Genomic DNA, 16,604 nt, shown 5'->3' on the forward strand with positions numbered 1-16,604 from the left:
CTGCATCAGAAGGAAGAGTAGGTGTTGCTATGCCGTTGGCTGGGACTGAGACAGAGAGAGGGGAGCATAGCCCCTATGATCCCGGTAAAGAGTTCCAACTAAGCTCTTCTCAGGTTCTTTCTTTCTCTTCCATTCTTATGTTTATATATTAAAGTGTAGTTTTCTTACTATAATATAATAATATTAATCTAATATGCCCATTGGTGTTCCAAAAGTACCTTACCGGATTCCCGGAGATGAAGAAGCGACTTGGGTTGACTTATACAATGTTATGTATCGAGAAAGGACACTTTTTTTTTAGTTCACTGCCCTATACATAGAAAGAAGTGCTTTTCCACCGGTATCAACATTCTATCTGGAATCAGTAGCGATAATTGTTGTATTGTGAGCCAGCCCCGTAAGACACTACGCACCTCCAAATTCTATATGATTTTTCCAATCATTTCATTTATACGACCTGCAAATAAGATAAGATCTTGGCTCGCCCTACAAAAAAACAACTATATGCCCTATAAACTTGCTTGCTTCTTCGAATCTCGAAATAACATATAGAAAGTGTTTCTGTGATGAGACCATTCTCGATCGATAAATGCGATAGGAGCCTATGTGTTTCACGGGCAGCCGGCCAATAGGGGAAGGTTGTGAATCCGGCGAACCGACCGCTTTAAGAACGTGATTGTCTTCTCTCACTCAGTTATCAATTGACAAAGATGACCCATTCTTTTTCGCCCTAAAAACGACAATGGTATGGTACTTTTTCTTCCAATCGAGATTGTGTGGGTGTCCGCTCATGTTCACGTTACATGCTAAATAAGGCTTTCGTTGGAAAAACCAACGCCGACGTCAAGATCAGTCTCCTTTCCTTTCTCTTTTCGGGAGCAGAGCTGAAAAAGATGGGAAATTCCAATGATTCTTCGTTCATTATCATGTCGATTCCTCACAATCGCTCTTTGTGATGCTGCGGAACCATGGCAATTAGGATCTCAAGACGCAGCAACACCTATGATGCAAGGAATCATTGACTTACATCACGATATCTTTTTCTTCCTCATTCTTATTTTGGTTTTCGTATCACGGATGTTGGTTCGCGCTTTATGGCATTTCAACGAGCAAACTAATCCAATCCCACAAAGGATTGTTCATGGAACTACTATCGAAATTATTCGGACCATATTTCCAAGTGTCATTCTTTTGTTCATTGCTATACCATCGTTTGCTCTGTTATACTCAATGGACGGGGTATTAGTAGATCCAGCCATTACTATCAAAGCTATTGGACATCAATGGTATCGGAGTGCGCCTCTTAACGAGGGTGATTTAAGTGCAATGAAATGTACCGGTGGTTCGCGAAGCATCTGGCTTACCGGTCATCTCCCATTCCCGTCGTCGAGAGACTAAAAGAACTATAGCATGCCAGAAACGGGGAGTTGAGGTGGTTAGACCTATACCCCGAAATGCTCCCAGCATAGGAGCCTATGGTTCCATTCTTGTTATTGCTGGAGGTACACATACCTCTTCTCGGTGTGGTGGAGCGATATACGAAAAATAGATGCTAAGCCTGCAATGTCCGATAACGGGGCTTCAGTAGTGAATCTATCGGCACCACAGCAGTGGCATACAACTTTGGACCTAAGGGCAGGTCCCGTTACCTTTCGGAATGGGGGATCCCCGTTGGCAACAACCACGGTAGTAGTTGCGGAACTACTGGGCCAAGAGAGGACAACCTGTTGTTCCTGCTCCTCCTTCTTCGCTTCGGGGACGGAGGTCCTACGGTAGGTAAGAGCACGCACAAGCACTTGACCGAAGGGGACCAGCGCTTCTACTCCTCCACCGAGGAGCCGTTCTTGCGAGAAGCAAGGGATGTCGTGAACGGTGGGAGGTCAAAGAAAGAGAATTGACCTCTGAATACAGTGATCCTATGATCTAGATAGACTCCGTCCTTTTTTTTTAGATAAGGGTGACTCAAGAAATTGGGGGTGGGACCTGCTGGCATAATGCAGGCTGGAACGTGGGAATTCGAGGTCTCATGAACGAGTTTTTTTTCGTGGACAAACATACTTTCCGGTCTTTTTTATGGATCCTTTTAGATCTACGGGCCGGCCGTTCACATGAGCATAGGGAATCTATACTCGAGCCTTCGACTTGGCCCCTGGCAGGATAGGTGAGGAATCACTCTTGAGATCTGATCTATTGGGGCCTACAACTTCGCCAAAGCCGACTAGCATCCCTTTCCGTGGTGAACTGGCCGTCCCATACCTTCATTTTGTCTCATGTGTGTTGAACATTGTCTTCCTCGGTTCCAGCTTCACTGATGTAGGTAGGGCTGGGCGAGAAAGGGTCCCCTCTTGCCTATTAGTAAGCGGGCCTTCGATTCCACCGGGGTCTTACGGTCTCATAGAGGGGGGAGAACTACCTAACTAAAGAAGAATAGTGCTCTTTATAAATAAGAGTAGGCGTGGAGAGCTTTTTGCGGGGAAACTTGCAAGTCAAGTTTGGGGGGAGGCGGGCGTCGACCCAACCTTATGAGTATTCGGACTATAACAGTTCCGATGAACAGTCACTCACTTTTGACAGTTATACGATTCCAGAAGATGATCCAGAATTGGGTCAATCACGTTTATTAGAAGTTGACAATAGAGTGGTTGTACCAGCCAAAACTCATCTACGTATGATTGTAACACCCGCTGATGTACCTCATAGTTGGGCTGTACCTTCCTCAGGTGTCAAATGTGATGCTGTACCTGGTCGTTCAAATCTTACCTCCATCTCGGTACAACGAGAAGGAGTTTACTATGGTCAGTGCAGTGAGATTCGTGGAACTAATCATGCCTTTACGCCTATCGTCGTAGAAGCAGTGACTTTGAAAGATTATGCGGATTGGGTATCCAATCAATTAATCCTCCAAACCAACTAAACCGGGGAAGCTGAAGCGGAAATGCAATTCTCGGGTGAGGGAAGGGGGAAGCTCCAGGAAGGCTTCGCTCGCTCGCTCAAAAAGCTCTAACGCTCGTTTACGAGTGGAGTGCATAAGCCCTTATTGAAGTAGGGTGAGGCCTTACTACACGAGCTCGTAAGTCAAGCACGGAACGAGCCTTGTCTACGAAGCTTCGCTTCATCATCTTGCTTGCTTCTGGCGAAGCTTAACGCACTATAACATAGGCATGCATGATGGTATGGTAGGAAGACTCCTTTTAAGGCCGACCACTACATAGGAGCGATAGGAAGCCAAGCCGTCAAAAGGAAAGGCGAGCAGCCCTTATTGCAATAGCAAACGGCCTACTTATAGCCCTATTTATACCCTTTCTCGGGGACTTCAACGGGCCTTACAAGCTCAATAAATTGCAATTCTTCACCTTTTCCTCAGACAGTGGGAATGCATTTTCTTACTTGATTGACATTGACAGATATGTGTACCACACCGAACAAGCAATATGTCATATGCTTGATGTACCAGCCAAGCCAGCTCTTTTTTTCTCAGTTCCCTTATCCTTAGCGCAAAAGTAAAAAGAAAATGAAAGAGAGTTTGTATTTGCAAATGAAAATGAATATGGATCTAAATAAATTAGATAATCAATAAATAAGAATTGGAATAATAGAAAAAATCTCCTTCGCCCCTTATCTCTTCATCATCGTCGGTTCCGTCACTTGTGGTATTCGTTTAGAATCTTGTTGACCCTACTCGCTTACTCCTATTTTCCTTATTTCTTTTTCTACATAATTAATTAGAACTTTCTTGAAAGAATGGGGTTCTCTCTGGGGGGGCGCACCCTCTCTTCCTTTTTGAGAAAGATGGGCTTGTTTTTTTTTTCAATAAGTTCTATTGCTTTGACACATTTAGTATATAACATAATATATATAAGAAAAGTACTAAAGGCGAAGGGCATTCTGTTGTACAGCTACTTTGGTATAGTTACAAAGGTAACCGGTAGGTGACTGTTGAATCGACAATAGTTACGAAAGGGGGAAATAGCTCAGTTGGTTAGAGTGCTGGTCTGTCACGCCAGAAGTCGCGGGTTCGAACCCCGTTTTCCCCGCCCGATCTTTCTTTCTTCCCGAGGTCATACCTCTGCCACTTTACCCTGAGTTTCACTAAGGCATATAACCCCATTCGGGTAAGAGGAGCAAGCAGTGGGGAACATCTATTTATATGCGTGTTAGCATCAACAGCATCTTTTTGAAAGTAAATTACATCGATCCTCGGTGCTAGGTACTCAGGTAAGTAAATCCTGAGGATAGAACTAGAGCAAGTAAGCTCATCGCACTATCAAGTCAGTCAGGAACTAGTCTGCCAAGCTTAAGAAGAAGTGAAAAGTAAGCAAGTTGTCATCTAGTGAGGGCTAAAAGACACGGAGAACATCCCCCCTCTATTTGCCAATAGCTTCCGCCTTCCTCTCTTTCATTTCATGTCGGTTCAGCCGAGCCAATAGATTCCATAGGCGGGTCAGTTATAGCTGTAGTAGCCTTTGATTAGGTCCTTTCAATAGACTTTCCGTAGCTATAATTCGATAGACTTTCCGTAGCTCAGTACTGCTGATCGTTGACGCCCGCAACTGTACTTACGGCTGTACTTGTGAAAAGAGATAGAGCCGTCTCGCTATGACTCAAAGATGGTCAAAAAGCTAATAGATGGGCCACAAAAGGTAGAGGAGAGGGGGTAAGAAGAGTAGACTTACTACTGGATACAAGATAGGGTATACAGCTAAAAGGGTGAGATAGAGGAATGAAATGAGCCAGTGAAACGGTCCACGACCACAAGTATTGAGCTATAACCATAAAACTTGGGGAGTGCCTCAAGAAAATCCATTGAAATAGAAGACCCAGGTTGTAATGGAACAGACAAAGGTTGAAGAAGACCAGCAGGAAGGGTGTGCTCACTCTTGTTGAGTTGACACACATTACAGTGAAGAACAAACTTGGAGGGAGAAAAAGAAACCAGAAGGGACCCATTGTTTCTGTGCAAGTCGAACAATGATGGAAAAGCATCCAGTATGTAGCCGACATATGCCAACAACCCAAATGCACATATGCTAGTTAAGTTGAAACTCCTAAATTAAAGCGCAAGCAACAAAACTACTTTTTTGAAGGCGCGGAGCGTTGAAGAAGAGCATAGCTCGATTAACACAACTAGGGGCAATATGGTTCATTTTCCTAGAACACCACAACAAATGTCCCTACCAGCTGTTGCCAGTGAAGCTGAAACCATGGCTACCCCTCAACAAGCCTCTAGCTCTTATCCTAGGCCTGAACCGCCTGAACCTCCAATTACCGTACCATTGGTACTGAATACGACCACCACTCACACCTATTCCAGACCTTTAAACCCCTGACCACCTAGACCTCTAGTAGCAAAGCAACTAAAAGACCCAATCACAAAAATAACCCTCTCTATCCCCCTCAAAACCTTGGCACGAACACTTGTTTCCAGCCACCTATGGCCTTCCTCACAGCTCAAAACATGATAATATTAGACCTAATCCTGCACCTCCACCACCACAACCAAGACCCAATTCAATACCAAATATCCCATTTTCCCAACCAATACTTTTGCCCTATGCTGGAAATTCCATGAAACCAGAAGTGCCAATATATACTTACCTTAACCAACCGCTTCCAACTCAACAGCATGACCCGTACCAATACCTGCAAGAACAAAGGCCGCAAAATCAATATCAATATGGGCAGCAGATACATCAACCTCCTAGAGTTTCTTTTCCAATATTTGAAGGGGCCAGGTCTTGGATACAAAAGTGTGAACATTACTTTTCGGTGTACCAAGTTACGGATTGGTACAAGGTAGAACTTTCGGCTATGCACCTTAGGGGGAGAGCTGAAAGCTGGTACAACAGTTTCTTAGTGAATAGGGGACAAGTATCTTGGCAAGAGTGAATTCAAGAGATTGTAGAGAGGTTTGAGGTAAGAAATGTGGTTGGTGTAGTTGATGAGTTTAATCACTTGAGGCAAAGAGGAAGCCTAGAAGAGTACAAGTCACACACAATTGGCAGAATTGAGGGCTGCCATGTTGAGGTGCAATCCCTATTACGATGACAACCTTTTTCGACAAAGTTTTCTTGGGGGTAAGGGTATTGTAAATAGAGATAGATGTTTCGTCCGGCTCTGAGAAACAATTCGGCAACCCCGCTCTTCCCTTTGCCTCTTCCACATCTATTTTTGAAACTTGATTCGGTTGAGTTTGAAGCAAGGATCTAATCAGATAACGCTTTGTTCTCCAATGAATGGAGGTGGAATAATTTCTTGAGATAGAGAAAGCTACATCTCGACTTTATTTAAACGAAAGAAAAAGGTTAGTCCTGCTCCTAGACTTCCAATTCCAAGTAGTAGTAACGGAAAGGAACAGGTTTAGGAGAACTTTTTTTATGTCTTTCTTATAGCGATCGCTGAAAGTCAGTCAATGCCCTGGCTTCAATGAATGAAGACCGATGGGCTACGAAGTGGAGATGATGTCGTCGTGTCATTGCTCGTGATGTCTTCACCAGGATTTGACTTACCAATGTGAAAGGTACCGTGCCAGTGGTTCTATCATTTAGATAGAGAGTGATCTTTCCTTCTTGTCGAAGAAAGATATGACGTTGGGAAGGGAAAGGGAGTAGAAACGTTTTCGTAGCCTTGGGGCGAAGGGCTGAGAGTTCCGTGATCCAGTTCTTTGAGCATACATAGGTTGAGGATGGAACTCCTATAGCAATCGATGTGGAAAAAGGCAACAGCCGAGAATACAAAGCAGAAAAAGCGAGTGAGATCTTGACTTTCTATTATCATACAACATAGAAGTATTTAATCAAATCAGAAAGAGCCCTGGGATTTGACCAAAACGGCATAATTGAAAGCTCTCGTCTCAGTCGCTCGCCTAAGAAAAGGTACCGGGTTGCTCCGTGATGACGAATAAGCAACCCAGCCCAATCCTTGCTTTCATAGAAAAAGGTGAATTTACTCGAATATTCGTTCAATGACTCAATATTTAGTAATCAAATCATGCGTTTGTTAGATCATTTAGTGAGAAATAAAACGAGAATAAAGAGAGAGTCCTCACCTCAATATCGACAACAATGACCTGGCAAGTGAAGTAAAGTAAAAGCAAAGTAGAGCCCGGTTGATGTCAAACGTTTTCAAATCTTACCCACCATATCCATTCATGCACGTTACTAGATGAAAAGTAAAAAATAAAGCAATGATGGTTTTTATCAGAGCCACTTTACAACCGGTTTAGCAACTTCTTCATGCCCCTACGAACGAAATATTTGGAGTTTGACAACTGGTTGACGCCGGTTGATACTCGAATGAATATATCGCCGGTAGATACTTGCTTTTCTAATGAGGTAGACACTTTTGCATGTTAAGGTTTCCACTTCAAACCATCCAGATTTACACTTCAATTTCTCGTTGTTGACACGGTTTACACTTGACTTCATTCAAACTGACACTTATGTATCTATCTAGGCGGGCGGGCACTTAACCAAACTCAGGTTGACACAAACTATACAAAAGTCTTAATTAGGGTGTTTTTTTCCGATCAACCCGAAACTCCGAACAGAACCGACCCTGACTAGACCTTTTCCCAAGCAACTCCGAATACTGGAAAATCTGAATGAAATTCAATAAGAGAAATCAGAGCATGTTTCTAAATTTGTGATAACTACTTATTTATGAGTGAGAAATGCTTCATGCGAGCACCCTTGGCGGCCTGCTTTTGAGACAGGGAGGCCATGCTCGTATCTATGCTTTTCATCATTGGTCTGGTCTACTCGTACCCCGCCCCACAAGGTACATCTTCGACTACCGTGCTTCTTATCTTGACGCTATACATTCAGTTCAGTCAGTCCCAGAGACTTATCCTTCAGAAAAAGGTAATCCACCCATATTGGACTTTTCTTCACCTGGCCTCGCGGATTCAATACCGAATTCTCTTCGCATACCGGCCTGCTAATTCCGGGATTAGCTGTTCTCAATGACTGGTGGATGCCTCTTTTCTACCTTAGAAATCGTTTTTTTTTATGTACCTTCTCCCTCTCTACACCTTTTTTCCGCCTCGCCGCCCAGAAAGACCTATAGAAGAAGGAAGAATTCAATCCGTATACTCCAAGCGCCGTAACTATCGCACTTTCCAAGCAACCCTCCAATGAAGAAAGTGCAATTGAAACAATCAAGAACGGAAAAATAATTAGACTCCCTCGTCAATTGTTTGGATTGGAATTAGGCTCCTCTTCTCTAGTCGTCCTCTTCTATTTCGGGCAGTAGCTCAGCCCATTCCGGGCCTTCCTTTACTGAATCTATTAGTAGTTGCACTTTTCGACATATGCCTTTATTTAGGCATTGGTTGTAGGCATCCCCTTCTCTTCAAGGAATTTCTGCGCCCGGTTCCTGATCAAGTGTTGGAAAAACCGGAATATGATGCTTTCTACTTCAGCAGTAGGGTTGGCCTGAAGCCAGCCCATAGAATAGATACGGGCGTGTTCTACACAGGAGTTCTTGTAGAACATGTTCCAATCAAACCTCTTTCCCTTCGTCTCCGGTTTTCAATACGAACAAGTGTCATCCTCTTCTCCCATCGTTTGGATGGAATACCCACGTGGAGCTGACCTTCACTTTTCAGAGACAGGGGCAAGCCGATAATTTGTAGCCTCCCTGGTTGTTTTCTGGAAATTTCAGTAGAAGTGAAGCCCTGTAGGAGCTCCCTAAGGACTCTAGCTAAGACCTTTTTGAGACCCTGGGTGACTCGCGTGGACTTATCCCCTCTCGGTAAGCCGAAGACCATATCGTCTGCGTAGCGTGCGTAATAGAAGACTACGGCCCCATCCTCTCGGACCATTACCCTTTCAAGCTTGGCATCCAATATATGGAGATAGCAGTGAATGAGGACAGGTTCAATCGGGCTTCCGAGCGGTATTCCTCGCTTCTGGCACGTGTAACTCTTACCTTTTCTATCTACGTGTGGTTTTCATGAAAACCTATTTTATCAACCTATGGACTCCTTTCAATGACAGAGTCTTTGGAGCAAATTGGTTCAGGATTCTAAGGTTAGAAAAGAGTTACCACTCAAGGGAGGAACAGGATATGTGGAAGGCTATCCTGGTGGCTCAAGACTGACCGGTATACCTGGACCAGTCTATATTGAGCCATATTCATCAATTCGTCAGGCAATTTGGCCTCACACAATGTATCCCTGTTCCACCAGACGCTTAATCAACCCTGGAACACAAGAGAACCCTTCTTATCGAAGAGAATTGCGTATTAAACAGATGAGAGAAATAGCCCTAAATATGTGCATCGAGTAAGTCATTACCTTCTATTCGATCTCCAGTATCGCTCATCAAGTACTTGATCAGATTCCTCTTTTTTCTTGCAATTGCAAAGTGGTGGAAAAAATTTGTATTTCGGTCACCATGTCATAGCCAATTGGCTCTGCCCCGCTGGAGCCATGCTACTTCTTCTTGTTCAAACAGGTTCTCGAGCAGCAGTCAAATTGACTTCCCCTGCTTGAGCGTAATGCCCGCCCCTGGTGTGGTGGAAAAAGCCTCGTTTTCTATTCCTTTTAAAGCTGCTGATGCGAGCTACCGAACAAACAAGATTAGTACAAAAAGCCACAACTAGCACTAGCTTTCGTGATTGCTTCTTTCTACCTTTCTCACTCCGGTAATTGCTCCTTCTCCAAAATATCACTACGGACAAGATGAGCTAATAGAAAAAGTTAGGGCAACAGATGATAGCGACTCGCCAGACTCGAACTGGCATAGGCGGATCGGATCAAACGAAATTAGCCTTTCTTCCATCAACAGGAATCGCTTTGATTTCGCAGTTCAAGAGGATGGTGGGGGGAACCTCTCTACATCTGCGGGCCGGTAGGCCAGCCAACTAACTCTTCAAATGAAGAACTGATTACTCCACATCTATGAACCTATCATTCCCCGCCCTTGCCCATTATTTCTTTTTGTATCACGCTAGGACTTTGCCTCTTTTTTTGAGGAAAAATATGGAAGTAGAATCTCCTCTCTTTTAGAGGCGTCTTCCAAATCCAATTTAAGATCAATGAGGTCTTTCAGAGAGCCGCTGCTCTTTCCATTAAATTCTAGGATCTCTTCGATCCTATGCGCAAAAGCAAGGTGTGAGCCCGCGACCCCTCGATCGCTCTCAGAGTCAATCGGCCCAAACCGGGTTATGAGCTCAACGAAAAAAAAAGTATTTTTAGAAATTGCCTGCAAAACCGCCTTGCGAGCGTTAGCGTCAGCGTCAGCGCCATCTCCCGATGGATATTTTTTGCGCATCTCCAATAGCGCCTTGGCCCTATTTTCTTCTTCGTCTATTGGGGAAGAAGAAGAGGTGGAGTAGCAGGCGGATCTCATCCCTCCTGCGGACTTCCCCGTACTCAAAGTGACTCTGAGAGATTGCGCTTCTCTACTAATCGCATTCTGTTCAAGAATCACTGTTTTCATGATCGAATGACGAAATAGATATACGAACTGTATAGGATCATTCGCTGGGATGGGATAAGTGATTCTTTTATAGGATTCCCATGGGATCGTAGAATCAACTAAGGATGGAATAGGTATTTGTGATCGATCAGCTTCCAGTATGACCGAAGACTTTCTATCTGCATTCAGAATAACCACACAATCAGGTTGTTGGTTCAACCCAAAATTGATCTTCTTCTTTCTTGAACGGAATTTTTTTTTATTTGCAAAAGATTTGGTCAAAAACGCCCCGATCTTCCATTGAGAATCATCGAAACAATGAGAATTCACATTTCTTAAATAGCTTCTTAAATAGCTCGCCATTTCTTCCGTTATCTCATAAATAAATAAATGATTGGTCTTTAAAAAGAAGGAACGGCCTTTTTGACGACTGGGAGATCCTATAAAATGAAGAGCGTTTCGTAAACAAATCAGTGTCTTGTCTGAATCGAGAATAGCAATTCCATTTCTTGAACCACGGATATAGACTTTGAAATGGTGATCAGCTACCCGACGGCCGAGATGTGCATTCGTACAAAGTAATTTAGTACAGACTATCGAAAGCATTGTCATTTTGCGATTTGAGTTCCGGAGATACAGGTGGTAAGTTATGGGTAATGCGAGGGAACTTTAAGACGAGATAGAATACCTAATATGGGAGTGGTTTAAGTGAGAGAATAGCTCCCTTACCAAACCAACTGAGCTATTTGCCATGTTTTTGACAAATGACCTAACTTTGATGTGATGTGCCCGGCTAGCCCGGATCATTCTTAGAGCAGTCGAGGTTACCGGAATTACGGCCTTCCATACAAGAACTGGCACTATTGTAACTCGCTATGGGCCTCCTGCCTTCTCGAAAGAAACTGGCTTTTGAAGAAATTACTCTATTTTACGCATTTAGTTGAAGCGGATTCAAAGAGCTCTATCGAGCAAGGAAGGAGTATACTATACTGTAGCTGGATAAGCTAGATACCAAAACTTTGATAAAGATTGAGGCAACCCATTTGAGGAAGAACCGGACGGACCCCTGTGGAGATGGCATAAACAATCCTTTGACGAACTTTCTGGTTAACATAGAATCTATGAGTTTTTTCTTCTAATTACTACTACTAACATTATTCAATCTGGTATCCAAGAATTTATTAAGCTCATCCCGCAAGCACATGTACACATCTTGGATTTTACCGTCTTAAGATGGAAGAAGATTCGTTCTCCTACCCATTTCTAAGTTAAGCAAGAGATAACTCATAATTTGATATGCACTCGCACTCGCATCTTGGGTCACTGGAACCTGATGATAATTACTCACTCCTTCATCCTGAGAAAGGATCTTGGCTATGAAAAAAAATGGATCACTAGCTTGCGCAGCAAATTGAATGAAACTTTCGTCCGAAGTAAACATTTCAGTCTGGTGTTCGTTATACCATTTAAGGGCATCATCTAAGTTCGAGAACTTTGGATACTTAAAGGCTGCAGCACATGCTAAGTGTTGACTGAGATTCTTTTTTTCCGACAGGTGGTTTTGTGCTGGAGGTTGAGGATGATCGGCAGAAAAGAGTAATAAACTTTTTGACAAATCACGCTCATGAAAATGCAATACACCTGAACGGTAGATTCTACCACGGAAGTCCATGAATGCTGGCAAATAGAATTGATAACCTTCGTATGCTGACGCAAGTCTTATTAAAAAATCTTCATAACTAGCCTGCTGCACCTGTTTTAATAATTTATTTAACAGTATGTTATAGCTACAAGCATTATTAATACCTTTGACGTTATTGAAGTAGCACTCCCTCAATATGTCTGAGGCTTCTGTCGGATTCACGCGAGCCAGAGCATTTGGTAAAAGAAGCCCACACTCAACTAAACATTGACGATTCTTTTCCAGAAATCTCAAGAGCCTTTTGTTTATTTCAAACGCTTGAGACTGAAGCCCATTCAAAATATCACACATCTGCTTGTATTCTTTTTTATGTAACTTTATATAGAAGTGGTTTAAGTCATGGGAAGTTAATAGCCGAAAGTGATTCTAGATATCCCCCGTGGGTTTGCATAAGTAACCTCCTATCAGATCCGATAATGTATCAGGATCAGACCCCCTCTCTGCTGGTTGCCAATCCAAGGGTTTGCAAAGCATCGGAAGATTGAGTTTGATAGGGAGCAGATTTATGTTCAAATTGCACATAACATAACAAGAATTCTCTATATACCCTTGACCTTTCTTAAGAACCAGCACTGGATCTTCTTTTGTTACTCCCCTATCTGTTGATATATGTAGAACATTTCTTTCAATCATGAATTGGAGCAAGTATTTCCCGATATCATAATGACACTGAATTTTTTTCTTTTTCTCTTTTTTGCTAGCACCTTTGGGCTGAACAACATCCTTAACTGATTCTACCTTACTAGTGAGTACTGCTTCCACCTTACCACTACCTGGTGCTTTGTATTGTAGAAACCTTGCTTGTTCTCGTACAGTTGAATTAAGTTGATCTATAAATCTAGCTGCCTTAACTGCGGATGATTCCTGAAGAGTGTTGAATACCAAGCCTAGTACATGAATCATGATAGCCTCAAGCGTATAGATACCAAACATCTTAAGCATAGGTAAGCTACTTGGTAGGCAACCCTTTAGATATTGCTTAGCGTTAGGCTGATCTTTATTAATCAAGAACTTTACTATGTTAGGAGTTACTTTAAATAGATTATCCTCATCGAACTTCATTGTGCAATTTGCAATTTGATTCTGTAAATCTATTAATTCAGTATCGGAAAACACACCATTTTGATTCTTCTTTTCATTAATCAACAACTTTCTAACATCATCCTGATACATATCAACATTAGAAGTCTTTTTCGTTTTGTCAATATCCAACAGCTTAGCGTAGTAATCGTTCCAGAACTCCTTAATAATACGTGCATTTTGCAAAGATTTCTCATTCTCAATGCTATCATCATATGTCTCGGAACAATAAAATAGAACCTGCATACTTTTATTTGTTACCCTTACTAAACCGCAGTAAGGATACGAATACGACTGAAATAAACTACTAGAATCTAAATATAAGGAAAGGATCAGAATAAGTACTAATGCTCTGTATAATACTTTTCCCCGAGCGATGGTTTAGCGGATTCGGAATTGTAACCAAGCATCCTGGGTTCTATACCCGATTCAACACTAGAGCATGCAGCCGATCCTGGATACATAACTATATAAAGTGTGCAGTTTTGGATCTTTATTGGTAGCCAGTCTTTCACTTCTGCCTCTCCACTCCCATGCCTTTCTTGGTCGGACCAACCCAACCGGCGATTTCTGACAAGTCTTTCTGCTTAGAGCAAGAAGCGGAACCAAAATAAAGCTTTCTTTATTTTCATTTATGGATAACCAATCCATTTTCCAATATAGTTGGGAGATTTTACCCAAGAAATGGGTACATAAAATGAAAAGATCGGAACATGGGAATAGATCTTATACCAATACTGACTACCCATTTCCATTGTTGTGCTTTCTAAAATGGCATACCTATACAAGGGTTCAAGTTTCGATCGATATTTGCGGAGTGGATCATCCCTCTCGAAAACGAAGATTTGAAGTTGTCCATAATTTACTGAGTACTCGGTATAACTCACGCATTCGTGTACAAACAAGTGCAGACGAAGTAACACGAATATCTCCGGTAGTCAGTCTATTTCCATCAGCCGGCCGGTGGGAGCGAGAAGTATGGGATATGTCTGGTGTTTCTTCCATCAATCATCCGGATTTACGCCGTATATCAACAGATTATGGTTTCGAGGGTCATCCATTACGAAAAGACTTTCCTCTGAGTGGATATGTGGAAGTACGCTATGATGATCCAGAGAAACGTGTGGTTTCTGAACCCATTGAGATGACCCAAGAATTTCGCTATTTCGATTTTGCTAGTCCTTGGGAACAGCGTAGCGACGGATAATTCCGAATCTACATAGGTCTAGTCCAGGGGACAAATCAATAGGAAATGCTATTTGCTTCTTAAGAAGAAGAACTTTTTTGAAATGAAAGAGTTTCCACGGGCGTCGGATATCATTTCTTCAAATAAGGAAGAAGTGTTATCGAAGGATTTCCTTCCATTCTTCCTAGTATGGAAGAAGTAAAGAAAAAGTACTGCGTCTCGATCTATACGAAAGGGCACTGGTTTTTTCTTTCGGTTTCATTGATAGCAGAAGAGTACGCTAGCTAGCGGAGCCTGAAAACGCTTGCTTGCGCCCCACCCCTACGGAAACTATTGCCTATGCTTGCTGCTCGCTCAGTGTCAGTAGAAGGGAAGAAAAGATGGTCACTCCTTTTAGGAACATGGCGAGCCTTACTTACGACTGTTGCACTTCACTCGCTGCTCGTTCATTCACTTGCTCATGAACTCGCTGCTTCGCCAGAAGCGACTAGTCGCCTCCTTTCCTCCGCCGAAAGATGCTTAGCCAGAAGCGACGAAGGAGGGGAGCTGGGGAAGGCCGACGATGGCAATGAGGGGGAAGCTGTCGTAGAAGCTTTGCCCCTTGCTTTACATAAATTGTTATGAACTTACTAAATGACCTTATTTATTCTCCCGGAACGCTAGCAAATCTAATAGTTCCATCTGCTCTTCTTAACTTAAGAACGAAGGCCGCCATCCTTCTTATTCAGGAACCCTTTGTTTGAGGAGGGCGTATCCCCGGGAAGGGGAGAGTGGCCGAGCGGTCAAAAGCGACAGACTGTAAATCTGTTGAAGGTTTTCTACGTAGGTTCGAATCCTGCCTCTCCCACTTGTTGTAGACTTAAGAGAAGAGAAAGTAGGCGGAAGCCTAGGAGGGCCAACCGAGCGAAGCTCTTTTTTTTTGCCGTGCCGTGAAGTGCAATTTTCTCGTATGCGTTTTAGAGAGGTTGTCGAAAAAAGACGATCTATAGAGATTCCCCATCTATATCCAATCGAGAATAGAAGCGAGTCGCTTCCGGCGTCGGCTTGTAGTCTCTGCAGTCGGCACACGCACGCGCCCGCCATCATGCCTCCTTGGTTCGGGACGAAGCCAAGCGAGACATACGATAGACGAAGGAAGCGCCCACCCAGCAGGAGGGCTAAAACCTGTAGTTTTGAAGTTGCAAACTCCAGCTTCGAAGCTGGAGTGCTTTAGCCCTTTTTTAAGCAAGAATCACCGTCTTGAGCGCCTTGCGCGCTCAAGAACAAGCAAGGGATGAGCGCTTTGTTGCTAAAGCGGATACGTTTTCTTGCTGGGGAAGGCTAGTTTGATCGAGGATTGGAGAGGAGGGAGAGGTGGAATAAAAAGCTCGGGATGGATTTTGGAGTCTTTGTGCGAGCCGTATGCGGTGAGAGTCGCACGTACGGTAAGGAGGGGGGTTCGCGTCTATACGTGTAGTGTGGTGGTTGGGCCTACCCACCCTATTTGTTCCATGATCTATGGGTCTACTGGAGCTACCCACTTCGATCAATTAGCCAAGATTTTGACCGGATACGAAATCACTGGTGCTCGATCTAGTGGTATTTTTATGGGGATTCTTTTTATCGCTGTAGGATTCCTATTCAAGATTACTGCAGTTCCTTTTCGGGCGGCTGTAGGACGGACGGCCCCCTATAGGTAGTAGGGTAGGGTGGGTGGTACCGCTCAGATAGCGGCCAATCCTCCTAACTGCGCGCGGGCCGGGCTTAGAGCGCGTGAAACTCATCACTACCTCGTAAGGGCGTTGAGACCATAGCATGTTACACAAAAGCGCCGCTTTCTCAGGAGTGTTGTCACACAGCTGCCCGACTAGAAGAGCTACTCGCTCTGTAGTGTTGTCACACAAGATAAGCACGCCGCCCGCCTGCTGGCCGGGCGAATCGAAGTTATCTTCCGGTCAACTGTCCACCCAGTCAAGTGCAAAAAACACAGTGGAATCACGCAACGCACGCTGCTGGTGTGCTTCCTGCCCACGAGGAAAGAAGAGCGACAAGGTTCAGATTTGACTGTTTGCAGCATGGGAGCTGATTACCCAAAAAATCCCTGGGAAAAAAGAAAAGATATCTCGGTAACGAAAACCATAGGAGGCTGTATTGGCGAGATCCAAGGGTTCACAGCAGCCCAAAAGAAAAACCGCCTGGAAGTCCGAGGACCTTTAGTACCGTACCGAACCAGCAG

The 16,604-nt window shown here is 43.6% G+C and overlaps 1 protein-coding gene, 2 non-coding genes and 1 pseudogene across 3 annotated transcripts; 3 read left to right on the forward strand and 1 right to left on the reverse strand.

The window, feature by feature from the left end:
- The first annotated feature begins 370 nt into the window (after window positions 1–370).
- On the forward strand, window positions 371–3,292 carry LOC125552321 (cytochrome c oxidase subunit 2). Its single transcript, XM_087519095.1, has 2 exons — window positions 371–1,294; window positions 2,520–3,292. The coding sequence occupies exons 1-2, from the start codon at window positions 907–909 to the stop codon at window positions 2,912–2,914; spliced, it is 783 nt and encodes a 260-aa protein (XP_087375221.1). The 5' UTR covers window positions 371–906; the 3' UTR covers window positions 2,915–3,292.
- A 668-nt stretch (window positions 3,293–3,960) lies between these two features.
- TRNAD-GUC (transfer RNA aspartic acid (anticodon GUC)) lies at window positions 3,961–4,034 on the forward strand. Its single transcript has one exon. It is a non-coding gene; the product is annotated as a tRNA-Asp (tRNA).
- A 5,831-nt stretch (window positions 4,035–9,865) lies between these two features.
- Window positions 9,866–13,366, reverse strand: LOC147976903 (small ribosomal subunit protein uS2m pseudogene; annotated as a pseudogene).
- A 1,787-nt stretch (window positions 13,367–15,153) lies between these two features.
- TRNAY-GUA (transfer RNA tyrosine (anticodon GUA)) lies at window positions 15,154–15,236 on the forward strand. The gene has a single exon. It is a non-coding gene; the product is annotated as a tRNA-Tyr (tRNA).
- Window positions 15,237–16,604: the final 1,368 nt, after the last annotated feature.

Source organism: Triticum urartu, chromosome 4A (assembly GCF_056163025.1).
Source record: "Triticum urartu cultivar PI428250 chromosome 4A, HENAU_Tu73, whole genome shotgun sequence".
Classification (NCBI taxonomy): domain Eukaryota; kingdom Viridiplantae; phylum Streptophyta; class Magnoliopsida; order Poales; family Poaceae; genus Triticum; species Triticum urartu.

Excerpts from the sequence above, each read along its gene's own strand:
- LOC125552321 (XM_087519095.1), top strand. The coding sequence starts at position 907 with ATGATTCTTCGTTCATTATCATGTCGATTCCTCACAATCGCTCTTTGT. Across the intron at positions 1,295-2,519 it reads TGGACATCAATGGTATCGGA|CTTATGAGTATTCGGACTAT; the intron begins GTGCGCCTCTTA and ends CGTCGACCCAAC.